Genomic DNA, 14811 nt, shown 5'->3' with positions numbered 1-14811 from the left:
TTTTTCGGTCGCTCACCAGTCACCTAGCTGTGTTTGGAGATTTATGTTTGTCCCTTGTCCCTCTTGTTCCCCTTCTCCAGGGATTATTTCCATCATCATTGATCATGTTTAACTTATTTCTAAATGCAAAAAGGTATATTTTAATTTTCATTTCAGCACCCCTTTAAATATTTAAAGATTCATTATTTTAAATGTACCTGGATGGTTGTATTTGTTAGCATAAAGAGACATATTTGTGAGATCTATTTTTGCGTGATATTACTATTCAAGTCGCGAAAAATGCATCATTGCAATAATTAACCCTTTCAAACATTGCTTGCCATTTATTGCGGAAAAAATGTTTACGCAAATTTTCTTTACAACTGTGGTTGCCAAACATAGAGTACAGAATCCCACTAAAATTGTTCAAATAACTCAATATGAAATATATTCCCCCAAAAAATTAGGGTTTTAAATGTACACATTTCCGTAGATAGTATTTGAAAAAGTTAAGTCATTTACAATATTATGTAGATATTTATTTTAAAAAAACTTTCAGCCTTTCGACTTTGGTGAAGAAGGAAGAGCAGCAAAGCTGTAGCTTCTGTTCTCAACGGTGGCTTTCCAGTCGACAGCGCAGAGAAAACCAATCTCTGCGAATTGGGGGGGGGGGTTGTGTGTATGTTTATACAGCCTAGAACTTGGTCTGCCTCACAGGGGCGACGAGTCTCCCAGCTGTAGATGAGCAATTTAGCCAGTGCAGTACAACCGCTAGCCTGGGGTCTTTAACGTGCACCACGCAGTAGTGATACACGACCGCACGCCGGTACGATGCTCATCCAGATCGAAATGGGCAGGGGTGGGGCTCGAACCCAGGATCCCTGGGTTCTGCAGCGCGAGCTTTCGCTCCACGCGCGTCGAGCTGGGTGTGCGCTTCAGCCCACTCGGCCACCGATCCCCCAATCTCGGCGACAGCGCAGGGAAAACCAATCTCACACCAGACACTCAGGAAGACAAGCACACGCGCTGAACTTACAACTCTTGTGTATTCGACTACTTCATTTTTCTCTTCAACGTCTGGGCTGACTTTTCAGAACGTGATAGGTAGAAGTAGCACAAAATACAAGGAAAATTCTAAAGACAAGGCTCTTCTTTCGCTAGAGAATCTGAAGCGCTCGACGCAGTGTAACTTTAGGCGATAGCATCCTCGCGGCGATTATGAAACTATTCGCGCTGCTGCGCACTTTGCTTCTCATTCCGTTCCCGCTCTTCTTCCCCCGAAGAAATAGCGAGTTTTAGTAGACCGTGTTTCCCCTCCACTAAGCCCCTCCGCTACCCGGAACTCTACAGCCAAGGCCATCGGCACGCAGGCGCAGTGGCGGTTTCTTCGTAGCAGACGGGAAAACACGGTATACTAAAACTCCCTAATGTTGCCGCGATCTATGACCGACAGCAGCAAGCGGACAACTGGCAAACACAACACTCTGGACAGCTACCGCCATCTATGAGCGACGGCCGCAACTAGAGTTTTGTGTCGACATTTTTTTGCAGGGGACACGGTCCTAGGAAACTAGCCCTTAAGAGCTCCGCTGTACAAAACAAAACACAAGCATTCCGTGTGGCTGTTCCTGTAACAGGAGCACCTGAGAGCTTTCCGTGCAAATTCCACATCACAGAACATATAAAAAGAGAGCTACTAACTTGTCCTTAGGTTTAGTACCCTTGGATGTTGAAGCCATGCCTCCACTTGGATGTTGTACACTCCTCCTGAAATGAATTATTATCTTACTACGTGGGACAAAAAAATTCAGTTAGAAGAATAGTTTAAAACTCCCTAATGTTGCCACGATCTATGAGCGACAGCGGCAAGTGAACAACCGGTAAACACAACACTCTGGACAGCTACCGCCATCTATGAGCGACGGCGGCAACCATAGTTTTGTGTTGACATTTCTTTGCAGGGGACACGGTCCTGGGAAACTAGCCCTTAACAGCTCCGCTGTACAAAACAAAACACAAGAATTCCGTGTGGCTGTTCCTGTAACAGGAGCACCTGAGAGCTTTCCATGCAAATTCCACATCACAGAACATAAAAAGAGAGCTACTAACTTGTCCTTAGGTTTAGTACCCTTGGATGTTGAAGCCATGCTTGGATGTTGTACACTCCTCCTGAAATGAATTATTATATTACTACATGGGACAAAAAAATTCAGTTAGAATAGTTTGCACTTATTGTGAATGCAATGACAACTCGTTGCAGCTGAATACTGCCAGAGGAACCCAAAAGAAACGCAATATCATTTCAACGTATCTCAAATAGAAAACATAGTTATTCTGAATATCGAGTTGTCTGTGAATAAAACTATATTGCAAGGGCTCATCTTCCACCATTGAATGGGATTAAAACAACTTTATTCCAAGCCAATCACACAAACGAAGTACAGGTATACAAACTACTTTTGTTAGAAGATAAAACAGGAGCAAAACCTGAACACACATACCTACATGATCTTGTTGCTTACTGATCTTTCAAATCCTACTGACTAAAGAAGAAACCGTGCTTATTTTATTTAAGGGGGCACACCCCCTAGGGGGGTCAACTTTTGAACCCTTGTCTTAAAATTAATGAAATTTACAGGGTAGGCTGGTGGTCATGCTAGAGGGTGTATAGCAAAATTTCAGGTATGTCGGTTAAACGAGAAGGAAATAAGAGTAGCTTCTATCAGTAACACGCCTACATTGTTTAGTTAATCTATCGTCAGAAAACTATTGCGATATTCAAGATTTTTATTTGCTAGATATGTAGCCGAATGCCTAGAGGGTGCGGCTATGAAACGTTTTTTCTAAAAAGTAATTCATTTTTATAAATTTTCTCTTCTGCAAAATTGGTAAACTTTTTGGTCTTCTGTGTCTTCGACAAAATGTCAACATTTTTTACAACAGACATCCGTAAAGTGACAAAAAAGTTCCATAGCCGCACTCCTTATTAAATTTCAGTCAGGAAGAGGGGAAAATGAGCTTTTTCTGTTTTGCCATTATCAAACGATAGATTGACTAAAATGGAATCTATACCAAAAAGTGAAACGGAGAAAAATGTGTTCAAAGTGCTCCAAACCCTACCTTTTCTATAGCTTTGGTGGACAGAAAATAATTTATAAAAAATTAACTATACAGTGAAAATTAAAGAAACTTTTTGGGAATTCTCTCTAGATGTTGGTGGATGTAAAGATATCATTTTTCAAAATCAACTTTTTTTGCAGAAATTTTTTTTTCTGGGCAGTGTCTCCCCTTAAGTCAATACCCCTCCTATGTCATCATTGGGTCTGAAAGTAGAAAAATGTCTAACTCCCAATCCCCCCCACCCCTCTGCCCCTCCCCTCACCCCTCCCCCCCTCCAAAAACAAAATTATATATCAAGGCAAACTATTAGCAGGAATTTTCATACAGAATATTACATGCAGATTCCTTATTCCAAGCTTTACAGTCAAGGAAACAATTACTGGCTGTTGCATTTAACCTGTGCAAAAAATTATGCACATTGTATCCTACAAGGAACATGTAAACAGAACAGAAAAACAAAGCAAACTGACAAACAAGTGGTAAATTAGCACAGAATTCCACACAACATTTGAAGAGAACAATTTGCTAACCTCACATAACACCAGTCTCGTGTAAGTAACTGCTAAAAAGTAAATTGGGTATTGGATGTTCTGACAATAACTATTAAAACTAGATACCGTTACCCTCCCAAAAAAGTGCTACAGTTACAGTTCCCCTTGAAAAATAAATGCCATCTCTTTTTGTTATTACTTTTTCATTAACCACATAGACAAGCTGAAATATCAAGGACAAAGTAGAAAAGTGTCCCACTGCAGGTTGGGTGGTGCACGAAAGCACCAAATGTCAAAAACCCACAACGCGAATCCCCCGTGTCAGGTGGCTGGGCCCTCAGCGCAAGGGCGGAGCATTCTGCTTTTAACTAAGAGACAATAAGTGTGTTCGCAAGCTTGTGTAACATGATCATGGCACAATAAACTATGTATGTGATTGCTTTGGAGCGTTTAGAGCTATATAGTCATCTTTCGAGAATAATGAAAAGCAACTGTGCTCTGCGAGTTTGTGCGACCTGTTAGCCAGAAGGGCTCTGTTTTGCTACATTTAACTGCTTGCTTGCCACCTCCTAAACACCAGGCCACAAAAGCCATTGGCACGATAGTCTATGTCGTAAAATTCAGTTATCTCACTAAACCGCACATGGCATTGTCCAAAGCGAAGCGAATACCTTTTTCCGCCGGCTTCTTATATCTGCAGACCAGTCTTTAAATAACAGAAAGAGTAAAAAAAAAAAAATCAACAATTACGTTGAGACAAATCTATAAAGTTGGCATCACTAGCCACACCAGTGGCACCACTAACTAGCACCTTCCCAGGGCCTTCTTTTCCGCTTTACCGTAAAGAGTCGACACGGCTCACGCAAAAGAGGGGGATAGCCGCTTCTTCGTTCCCTCAAAAAAAAAGCCCCGACTAGCCTCCCCGATCCTCCCTGCCTTCGGAAAGTCTCAAGGTCGCCGGAAGATGATTGCGAAAAAGCCCCCCCCCCCCCCCCCACCCCCACACCTTTCCTACCCTGTTCACACCACCGCGTTTCAAGACGTCACAGCCCAAACGGCGAGGATTGGTTAGACTGGTTGTCTGTCGCTCCGTCCCCACCCCTCTTGCGTTTTTTTTCTTTGTCCGGCCAAACTTCAGCGCGATCTATGAAAAAGAGCGGACATGACGGTACCAGGTGAGTACCCCCTAAGATCTAAAACTGTTAACAAGGTAGTAGTAGTAGTAGTAGTAAACAATATTTATTTGCCCAAGCATGGGTTAATGACTGAACGGGAGACCCCTAGGGTCGCCCCGCTAGCCACCCCTCAGACGGCGGCCTGAACCCTCTGGGTTACGGCGGCCTGAACCTTCTGGGTTTTGGCGGCGTCTTCGGCCAGCTGGACTAGTTGGTTCTGCACCGAGGGGTCGGAGCAGAGGAGTAGGGTTTCCCAGCTCTCCTGGTTGTCGATCTTCTCCAGTAGGGGGTGAGACTTGCGGTCGATCCTGCTGCATTCCCACACCATGTGTCGGAGGTTCGCGTGGCCGCCGCAGAGCTTGCAGTTTGGCTTGTACTTGTCGGGGTACCATTTATTGAGTAGGGAGGGGCTCGGGAAGGAGCCCGTCTGGAGGCGGTGCCATGCCACCGACGTCCTCTTGTCCAGCGAGGGGTGCGCGGGTGGATAGCGTAACCTCTCGCCAGTGTAGTGATCGAGAATGTCCCCGAATTTGACCAGCCTGTCACTCCCCGAAAAAAAGGCCAGAGAAGAGTCCAGCGGCTCCCCGGCCCGGTGAGCGAGTTCTCGGGCCGCGCCGTGTGCCTTCTCGTTGCCGGGGAGCGACGAGTGCGCCGGTGTCCAGATGAGCTGTACTCTCGTTAACGTCTTCTCGGGGTCGCCCAGGACCTTGAGCGCGGCTGTAGAAATTCTTCCTTTGGCGAACTGCCGGATGGCTTGCTGCGAGTCGCTGACGACGATGCGTGCCCCCCGGACTCGAATCGCGAGGGCGATGGCCACCTCCTCCGCGACTTCCGGTTCGGACGTTTTGATACTGCAGCTCGAGATCACTTCTCCCTGTTGGTTGACCGCTGTTGCGACCATGGCACCCCCGCCGGCTCTAGCAGCGTCCGTATAGTGGACGCCCTCCGCGATGCTTAGCCGTTTCTGGAGCGCCTTGACTCGCGCCGCTCTGCGTTCCGCATGATGCGTCGGGTGCATGTGCTTTGGGATGTTTGGTATGACGAGGGCTTCCCTGACCCGCCTAGGGACGTCGGCCTTCTCCCCCGTTTGCCTCTCGTAGCGGATTCCAAGGCTGGCCAAGATGTGGCGGCCCGTGGCACTCTTCGTCAGCCTCTCTAGCTGCGAAACACGCTGAGCTTCTATGATCTCCTCTACCGTGTTGTGCAGACCTAAATCCGCGAGCTTCTCGTTCGAGGTGGTGTCCGGGATGCCGAGTGCTCTCTTGTATGACTTTCTGATGAGACAGTTGAGCTTGTTCGTTTCCGTGAGGCCGAGTCTTAGGAAAGGGAGGACGTACGCCAGTCTACTGACGACGAAAGTGCATACTAGGCGCACGAGGTTCTTCTCCTTCATGCCATAGTTTCTACCGGCGATTCGGGAGATGAGGCGCGTAATTTGGTACGCAGTTGCTTTTAGCGACGCTATCGTTTCGGAGTTGTTTCCGTCGGCTTGTATCCTGAGGCCTAGGACTCGTATGCTCCTGACCGTGGGGATTCTGTTACCCTGGGCGTACAGCTCGATGTCCGACGGCAGCTGGCGGGCACGGACCGGCTTGAGGAGGAGGAGTTCGGACTTCTGCGGGGAGCAGGCAAGGCCCCTTGGCTCGACGTAACTTTCCACCGCCCGAATCGCTTCTTGCAGCGTGTCTTGTATGAAACCGTCGCTGCCGCCGGTCACCCAGAGCGTGATATTGTCGGCGTAAATGCTGTGGTGTAATCCGCCGATCGCTTCTAGCTTCTCTGGAAGTCCGATCATGGCGACGTTGAAGAGGTACGGTGAAAGGACCGAGCCCTGGGGCGTACCTCTTCCTCCTAGCATGATGTCGTCTGACGTGGCGCCTCCGATCGAGATTTGCGCCGTTCTGTCGCTGAGAAAATCCTGAATGTAATCGTGCGTGCGAGCGCCCACTCCGAGCATTTCCAGGTTCTCGAGAACGGCGTCGTGCTTGACGTTATCAAAGGCCTTGGTAATGTCAAGCCCTAGTATCGCTCTCGTGTCTAGGCGCGAGCTCTGCTCACCGTCTATGATCTGATGCTTGAGCCGGAGCATGATGTCTTGCGTTGATAGCTGTGGTCGAAATCCGATCATGGTGTGCGGGAAGAGTTGTTTTCGTTCCATGTAGTTGTTCAGTCTGTTTAGGATAACGTGCTCCATCAGTTTTCCGACGCACGAGGTGAGGGAGATGGGGCGCAGCGCATCGAGCTGGGGCCTCTTCCCCGGCTTGGGGATCATGACCACTTTCGCCGCCTTCCACTGCCTGGGTATTTTCCCGTTCTGCCAGCACCTGTTCATTAATCGCGTTACTGCTGCGACCGCCTCCGTGTCCAGATTTCGAAGCATCTTGTTTGTGACGCCATCGGGACCGGGGGCCGACTTGGTCTTGAGGCCGCGTATGACGTCCGCGACTTCGTATTCTGTGATGTCTTCGTCGAGGAGGGCGTTCGCCTCTCCACGATAGGTTGTTAGCTGTCTTCTCGGGTAGTCGCCGATGTATCGCTTCCGGACGTCTTCTATCAAGTCCGCCTCTCCCCCTTCGTGCCTCCTGATGATTTCGCACAACTTGTTTCTCTGCGCAGTCTTGTTACCCTCCGGGTCGAGCAGGTGGCGCAAGATGTTGCACGTCCTAGGCACGTTCGGCTGCCCGTCGAAGCCGTCGCACGTGTCCTGCCACTGCTGCGACGTGACTTGGTTAGCGTGCGCCTCTATGGTCCTGCTGAGTAGAGCTATTCTTCTGCGCAGGCTCCTGTTTCCCTTCTGGGTTTGCAGTCTCTGCTCCAGCTTCGCCTTTGCCTCCCAGAGGTGTAGCAGTCGGCTGTCCGCCACCGTCACGTTCGCCTCTTCGGGAACGACCTTGGTCGCCCGTTCGGCTGCCGCTCAAAGGCTTTCCGACCACTCTTCGATATTTACAATGTCTTCGGTTCCGTATTCCTTGAGTATTTCCCTGAACGCGTCCCATTCCGTGATCTTGCACCGCTTGCCTTTTGGCTTTGCCGGTCCCGCTGCAGTCGTGATGCAGATGACGAAATGGTCGCTCCCGAGATCTTCCCACGTGTTGGACCACAGAGCGTCTTCGGTGCCTTTTACAAAAGTAAGATCTGGGGTCGTGTCTTGATTTCTGTGGTTACCCCGCCGCGTCGGTTGGTCTGGATCGGTGATGAGAGAGAGGCCGTACTCGTGCGAGTCGTTCCACAGGTTCCTCCCTTTGATTCTTTCAACTTGATACCCCCAATTCGGGTGTGGGGCGTTGAAGTCCCCCGCGACAAGAAGTGTCTGCCCTTTTGCGATGTTCGTGGTCGCCTTGAAAAGGGAGGCGAATCTGTGCCTCTTCGAGGGGCTGCTGTAAACGTTCAAGACGAAGATGCTGCGCCTGTCTTTCTTTTCGTGCGATATGATTTCGATCAGGACGTGATCAACCGTGGATACCCCGGTTTCGTGCTCTATGACCGGGATGTTCCTCTTCACCATCGTCGTGACCAGTGTCTTGTCTTGCGCGTCCTTCCCGTATGACTTGTAGCCAGATAATTTTGCTAGTCTTTTTGGTTCTTGTAGGGCCACGACGTCCGGGCGATCCCCCTCTTCCTTGTGATTGATGTACTGCTGCAGATTGCCCCTCTTTTTTCCGTACCCGCGGCAGTTCCACTGCCAGATGACGTACTTCCTACGGCTCCGATCCATCTTCGTTGATCATAGCCTCAGTCTCTGGTCGTGTGATGTTCCCCGTGACTCTGGTGTAGTGCGCCCAGGCGTCGAACGGGTTTGGCGTGCCTTGTGCCAGTCTCGAGGCGCGGCTCTGCAACTCGGTCAGCATCCTCTCCATGCATCCTGTGATCGCGCTCTCCAACATGTTTTTCGTCACGAAGGTCTCTTGGTCCCCGCTAACGGGTTTTGCCTCGCGTGCCTCTCCTCTCGGTCGCGCCGTGACCCGCGCCCTCCGCTTCAGTGGCGGTGACGCCAACTCACCACCGTCAGACTCCGCGGAGATCGTCTCCTGCGTTGCGTGCACAACCTCTACTCTTTCACGCGTCCCCTCTTTAAGCCTGTTTAGCTCCTCGCGGAGCGCCTTATTCTCTTCTAAGGCCTGCTTCAGCAAAGCCTTAATCTCTGCCAGCTCGTTCGCCTGGCTCGTTTCTGCGAACGCGTTACCCCTCTTGTTCTGTGGAGCCTTACGGGAGACCATCTCCGCCCACCTCACGTGGCGTTCTCCGCCGCTTCTGGATCCCGACTGCCGTCGTCCGCCTGTCCTCGATGTCGACCTGGATCTCCGTCCCTCGGCACGGCTCCTCGATCGCGAGCGGGAGGCGTCCCCTAGCAACTTGGGAAAGTTCTCCTCTCCCTGCTTCAGGAGGCCCTGCTTGTTCCGTTTCTTTTCCCAGCTTCTCTGCAGTACGATGTACGGCGTCTTGAACTTCTTTTTGCACTTTTGGTCGCCCGTGGGGTGCGCGTTGCCGCATACCCCGCACGCCGGCGTGCACGCATGTTCCGCCGGTGGGTTCAGCGTCCAGCAGCCTTTGCATTTTCTCTCCTCCGGCCTCGGACATACGTCAGTGCGGTGTCCGACGCGACCGCACTGCCCGCAGCACTCTATCTTTTTTTTTATGCAGGAAGCATTTCTTCTCGGTGGCCCCATACCGGACAAAGTACGGGACGTTCTTCCCCTCGAACACGATGACCACGGAGCCGGAGTGTCCCATGCGCCGCGCCTGGAGGATCGAGGGATTCCTGGCTCCAATCAGGTTGCCGTTGATGTCTTCTTCCGTGTCCTCCTCCGGTATTCCGTGGATGACCCCCTTGGCGGTATTTTCTGGTGGCGTCGTGTACGCTGCCACCCCGAACCTCTTGCCGTCCAGCAAGATTTCCACAATCCCCCTGTACCTCTGAGCGTTTTTGAGTACTGGTGTGCTCACCACCACGATGTTCTGGTCCTTGTTCACGCGGAAGACGTCCCCGCTCGCCTCCTCGGTGGAGATCTTCGCCGCCATCAATATTCCCCGTTGAATTTTGACTTCGTTCTGCCTCGAGGTGTCCAGGCCATCTCTTGGGCGGATAACGACCTTTATGTCGTCCTCCGGGAGCCTCGGCGCCCTCGGCCACTTGCTTCTGGAACGTTCTCGAGGCCCGTTCCCCGTTTTTCTATCAAAAATGTGTTTTGGCGGGAAACTGGCAGTTAGGCCTAGCACGTCCGCCCGTCGCTGCTTCTTGACATGGATGTCTATCCAGTCTCGGCTGCTGGCGTGAAAGTCCTCCGGCGTAATAGGCTCACCTTCAACTTCGACGACCCTCATGTCGCCGGTCCAACGGGGATGGACGTCCCTTTCGCCCAAGTGAATGGAATCCATCTGGCCGAGTCGGCGGCGGCCGGCGCTACGCTGGCTCTGGGTGGTGCGTTAGGCCCAGGGGGGGGCCTGCTTCGCTTCGGGAAACGGTGATAACTCACGAAAAGCGGTCCGCACACCCGAAAAACGGGTATCTACTCGTTCCTCTCGGGTTCTGCCGCACGTTCGTGGTCGATTCCAAGATCCAAAAGTAAATGGTCAGCCAAAAATTTTGATGAATCCCGCTCATCGTTCTGGACAGCGGCCGAGCGGCCGAGCTCGCGGCGCGAGCCTGTTAACAAGGTAGCAAAAAAATTAATCTCTTTTACATTCAAGCCAGAGGCACCCGACAGCATTGGCATCAATCTCAATAACCTTCTTGGATGACCACTTTTCAACTTTTTTCGCGTGAGTGGTGCCAAATGAGAAGAAACAGAACCTAGACACTATGAAGACTTTCTTTATGTCGTTGCAACTCACTGAGACAATGTGCTGAATCTTCGCACACACACTGTTCGGTAGCCTTACTGCTGTGCAGTCAGACCTGTGTAGTCTCTGGTACTGCTCGCCGTGGAACACACGCCCAGAGAAGCATACTATGTCATGTTCCACAACAGGGCCCGTGATCTGCTCCGAAACTTGCCTCTCAACCAACCTAAGCAAATGTCCTTCCACAAGACGACTGGCTCTTCCTTGGGTGAACCACACTGGAGAAAGTCCTTAGTAAGAGGGCTAGTTCTGCCTTGGAACGCATTGACTTTGCGTGTCATCACTTAACGAGGCACACCCTTTGCTGACTTAAAAGGACACTAACACCCTTAAAAAAAAAAATTTTTCATTTTTTGCCATGCGATTTAGTATGGTGTCAGAGGACTACCCAATTATTATTTTGCTACAGTCACATATATTTTTAATAAAGCCAAGAAATGCAACTGCTCGAAACCGAAACCTATGCATGGAGGTCGGATTACTATAGAGGAGGAGAGTGTCGGAAGTCATGCGACTCTACCCAACCCCGCTTTTTTATTTTCCCCGAGCGTAGCAGACAACGTGGGTATTGTTTGCCATGCAATTGCTTTTCAGTTATGTTTGTTCCATTCGCCCATACCATAATGTTTGTTCCACTCGCCCATACCATTTAGTTCAGCAACGCTTCATTCCCAATTTGTTTTGTTTTTTCTTCCAGTGATAATTGTAAAAAAGAAATGTGTAATACTGCAAAATGTTGGACAAAAAAAAAAATTGTACGCCCAAATTGAGGATTTCACCCGGGTCCACCACGTGTGAAGCAGACCTTTCCACCGAGTTACTCTAAAACAGGGGTGGCCAGGTTAACCCGGCCAAAGAGCCACAAACAAAACCACGAAACTTCCAAGAGCTGCTGGGGGGGGGGGGGGCAAACTTTTGTTTAGAGGAATAAACAAAACTCTAACCACTTTCAGTCTATCCTAGTTAAAAGTAGTCCAACTGTATGTACGGTAGCAGTAGTGCACAACTACCAAGCCACAAGCTGTCTTTCGATCTAAAACGTGTTCCATTTCTCTTTTTGGGGAAGTGCTTGTGTGACCGGGATCGAGGAAAGGGAAAGGGGGGGGGGGGAGGATCCGCGAGCCACACTTTAACATGCGAAGAGCCGCATGCAGCTCGCGAGCCGCAACTAGGCCACCGTTGCACTACAATATGAAATAATTTGTTTTTCCTGACAACATGGATTTGTGGATGTCCTTGGGCATAGGCAGCTTCTTATGGTGGAGCTCGAAGTACGATAGTTTTAACATCGTAATATTCAGGCAGACGAGGGGAACTCCTCCTTTGTGTACTTTTCTGCGGCGAGTGACCGCCATTCCTCTCCCACTTCATATTGTTTGGCCTAAATAAAATGACGCAAAGTTCTTTGTTCATTTTTATGTTTAGAAAATATGCTTCTGCTTAAAGTAGATTTTACAAAGCAAAAAGAAAAGAATGACAATTTCTTTCCTTTTGAGTGCATCTTGCAGACAGTGTCACGGACTCCCAAGACGATCTCATAACTGCGATCATCTTCCCAGCGATGCAAAGCTTCTCTAGAAGGATGATCGCTTATAAAATAAATATGATAGAACAGAATACGATCAAATGTATTTCACCATATTCCGACACGAAAAGTTGTTTGTACAAAAATAAGCAGACTGATTATAGGATACCATGCAGGTGCATCTTTTTATTACTAATGCTTTATTTTATGATGCAAAATTAATTCGCGGATTGCAGGCCACATGCGGTTCAGATGCAGACAGAAAGTCTGCGTGCGCGGATCGGATACAATAATTTAAGAACATTGCAGATGTGGTTCAGGTGCGGATAGTATGCAGATGCAGATGATCAAACTGTTATCTGCTCAGGGCTCTATCAAAGATGTTGCTGTATTGTGTATTCTTTTATGCCCCCCCCCCCCCCCTTACAATAACGCCCACTGAGCAATGTAGGTATAAATAAATAAAAATACTCGCCAGGCTAAGCATTCCTCAACTCAAAAGGGGCAGCAGTACGTCCGTTTCCTCGTCTCTACAACTTTTCTGTCAGGGCAGCCACATCATGGAGCAAGAAGGAAGTCACTCGCGATCCAAGAAAAAAACTGTGTACGAGGAGCGCGAAATTCCTTACTTTCTGGTGAAACATAGCAGGATGTTACACAGTAAGCACTTTGGCACAGCAATCACATCACTTCCATTTGTGCCGTGTCAAGTTTTATTAATTTCAGATGATTTCGCTTCCAGCACCATTTCATAATTTTCAATTGCTCAGATTTGTTGCTAGGTCATGCATTATTTAAACGACTGTTACCTTCGCAAGTTTTGGTATACAAAGTGTAATATCAGCAAAAGTAAGAATAAGCTGAGGTTGCCTATAGACCTTTGCATCGCTTATCACCCGAGTGAATAATGCTGAGTCACTGAGCTGTGAACCGATGCGCAGGGTCTAATATAGCGCACAGCAGAGCAACAGCGCATGCTCAGTAGGCGTTCCACAGCCCAGCAGACAAAGATGGCAGCGCGCAGAGGGCGATATTTGCAAACGTCTATAGGAGGTACACAAATTCTGACAACTACATTTATTTTCCTGTATTGTCTGTCTTTCTTCCATGTCCCTCTTTCGTTATCATATATTCGACAACAACACGCTCAATCATCTACAAGAATTTTAGGTGCTCATTAGTGAGAAAAATTAGCGGCGGTTTCTATCCCGATTATTTAAGGGAAAAATCGTCAAATGCATTTCTTTAGACTACATTTTGATTGATAGCTGCGTTTTAGCCACGACCAACTCTATAAAGGGCGACCGGGTCAGCTCTCCCCTCTCTATGGGAGCGCGTGTACCGGGAAATACCACGTGACCACGGCTGGGGACAGCGAAATCCGCCAGGCGCCGCCGCGTATCATCTCCAAATGCGCGCGCGGTCATACGCGACGGGCGGCGGTTGTGTAGATAAAACCCACGAGTTTGATTGTAACCTTTTCTGTCGACAACCCTATAGCTTTCTTGACATGTTCTGTAAACAGAGCAAAGCGACAGCGCTTTCTATTGCCGGTCTATTAATTAAGTTATTTATTTTTTCCCCCTTTGAGAAGAGCTAAGTTATGTGAAGCCAACGTAGAGCAATGGGAGTGTTTGCTTATCAGTATAGCTTCCAGTCCTATAGCGCAGCCAGACGTAGTGTTTTTTCTCACTTAATATGACCTGCTTCCGTTTGATACATTTTGTAAAGAATGGACACCCAGAAATACTCAAAATTTCAATAAAAAGATATCAGTTTCGGTTTTAGGGTATGGCTCTTCTCCACTCATAAATTTTTTTTTCCAGGCCAGTAATTACCATACTATTGGATACATGAAAAAAACGTGAACTCAATCTCCTGAAATAATGCTGTAGGAAAGGCAAAAGCTTAAAAATGTTTAAAATAGACTATTAAAATAGGCAGACTCATAAAAATGGTTAAAATAGGAGAAACAGAGACAAGCTGTATATTTACTATTATTCTGTCATTTTCACTAGGACACAGGCAACTAACTTCTTTATTAGTGACGCACTAAATCGGAAACAGTAACGAATACAGTAAACAGTATCAGATAAACAAACGACGTCTAACATGCTCATAATTAAAATATACACCCTGTCAGGCAAGTTCCGCGTCACCTGAAATTCGCGAGCTCGCAACATTAACACGTGAGCATCAGTCCTTCCGATGAATGACGGCTGATCCGGTACATAGGTGTATCAGCATCACTGCATATTTAACTAAACGCTCAAATTGAGGAAGGTTATATACAGCAACCAACATTGGCAACACGGCCTGTAAAGGATGCATGACGCTGTAAACTTATATGCACCGCGACCTATTTTGTGTTATGAACATGAAGAGAACCAATTTTCTCTTTATGCTACACAGTGTGGTGGGTAACTGATTCGCCTTCTGCTTGGCAAGAGATTTTCTTCAGCCAGTCGTTCCGGATCTCCGTCACCGGGAACCCGTGGAAAGCGACCCCCGTCGAAGTCCGCGTGCTCGACTTGCACAGCGGCACACAGCAGAAGACCATCACAGCCCGTCGTTGAGGTCCACTTTACCATTTACGTTGAGCTATTTTACAGCCAGAAAAACCACGCGTCCACGCGTGCTCGTGCCAAAAGACAGCCTGTACTAGCCTCCCCAGGCTTCC

General features: G+C 48.7%; 1 protein-coding gene across 3 annotated transcripts in view; it reads right to left on the bottom strand.

Moving 5' to 3' along the window:
- LOC8052080 (ADP-ribose glycohydrolase ARH3) overlaps positions 1 to 14811 on the bottom strand; it is an 83014-nt gene that overhangs the window by 55162 nt on the left and 13041 nt on the right. For 2 of the 3 annotated variants that reach the window (XM_040501615.2, XM_029969225.2), the window contains 2 exons: positions 2089 to 2148; positions 1681 to 1746 (listed from right to left, as the gene is read on the bottom strand). In XM_040501615.2, coding sequence (XP_040357549.1) covers positions 1681 to 1746; positions 2089 to 2126 — 104 coding nt within the window. In that variant the 5' untranslated portion in view covers positions 2127 to 2148. The remainder of the gene's footprint in view (positions 1 to 1680; positions 1747 to 2088; positions 2149 to 14811) is intronic. The other variant, XM_040501614.1, reaches the window with a different exon arrangement.

The sequence above is a fragment of the Ixodes scapularis genome, unplaced genomic scaffold, assembly GCF_016920785.2.
Source record: "Ixodes scapularis isolate PalLabHiFi unplaced genomic scaffold, ASM1692078v2 PGA_scaffold9__187_contigs__length_104089568, whole genome shotgun sequence".
NCBI lineage: Eukaryota > Metazoa > Arthropoda > Arachnida > Ixodida > Ixodidae > Ixodes > Ixodes scapularis.
Note: the sequence above shows the minus strand (reverse complement) of the source record. Positions and strands in the feature narration are given on the sequence as shown.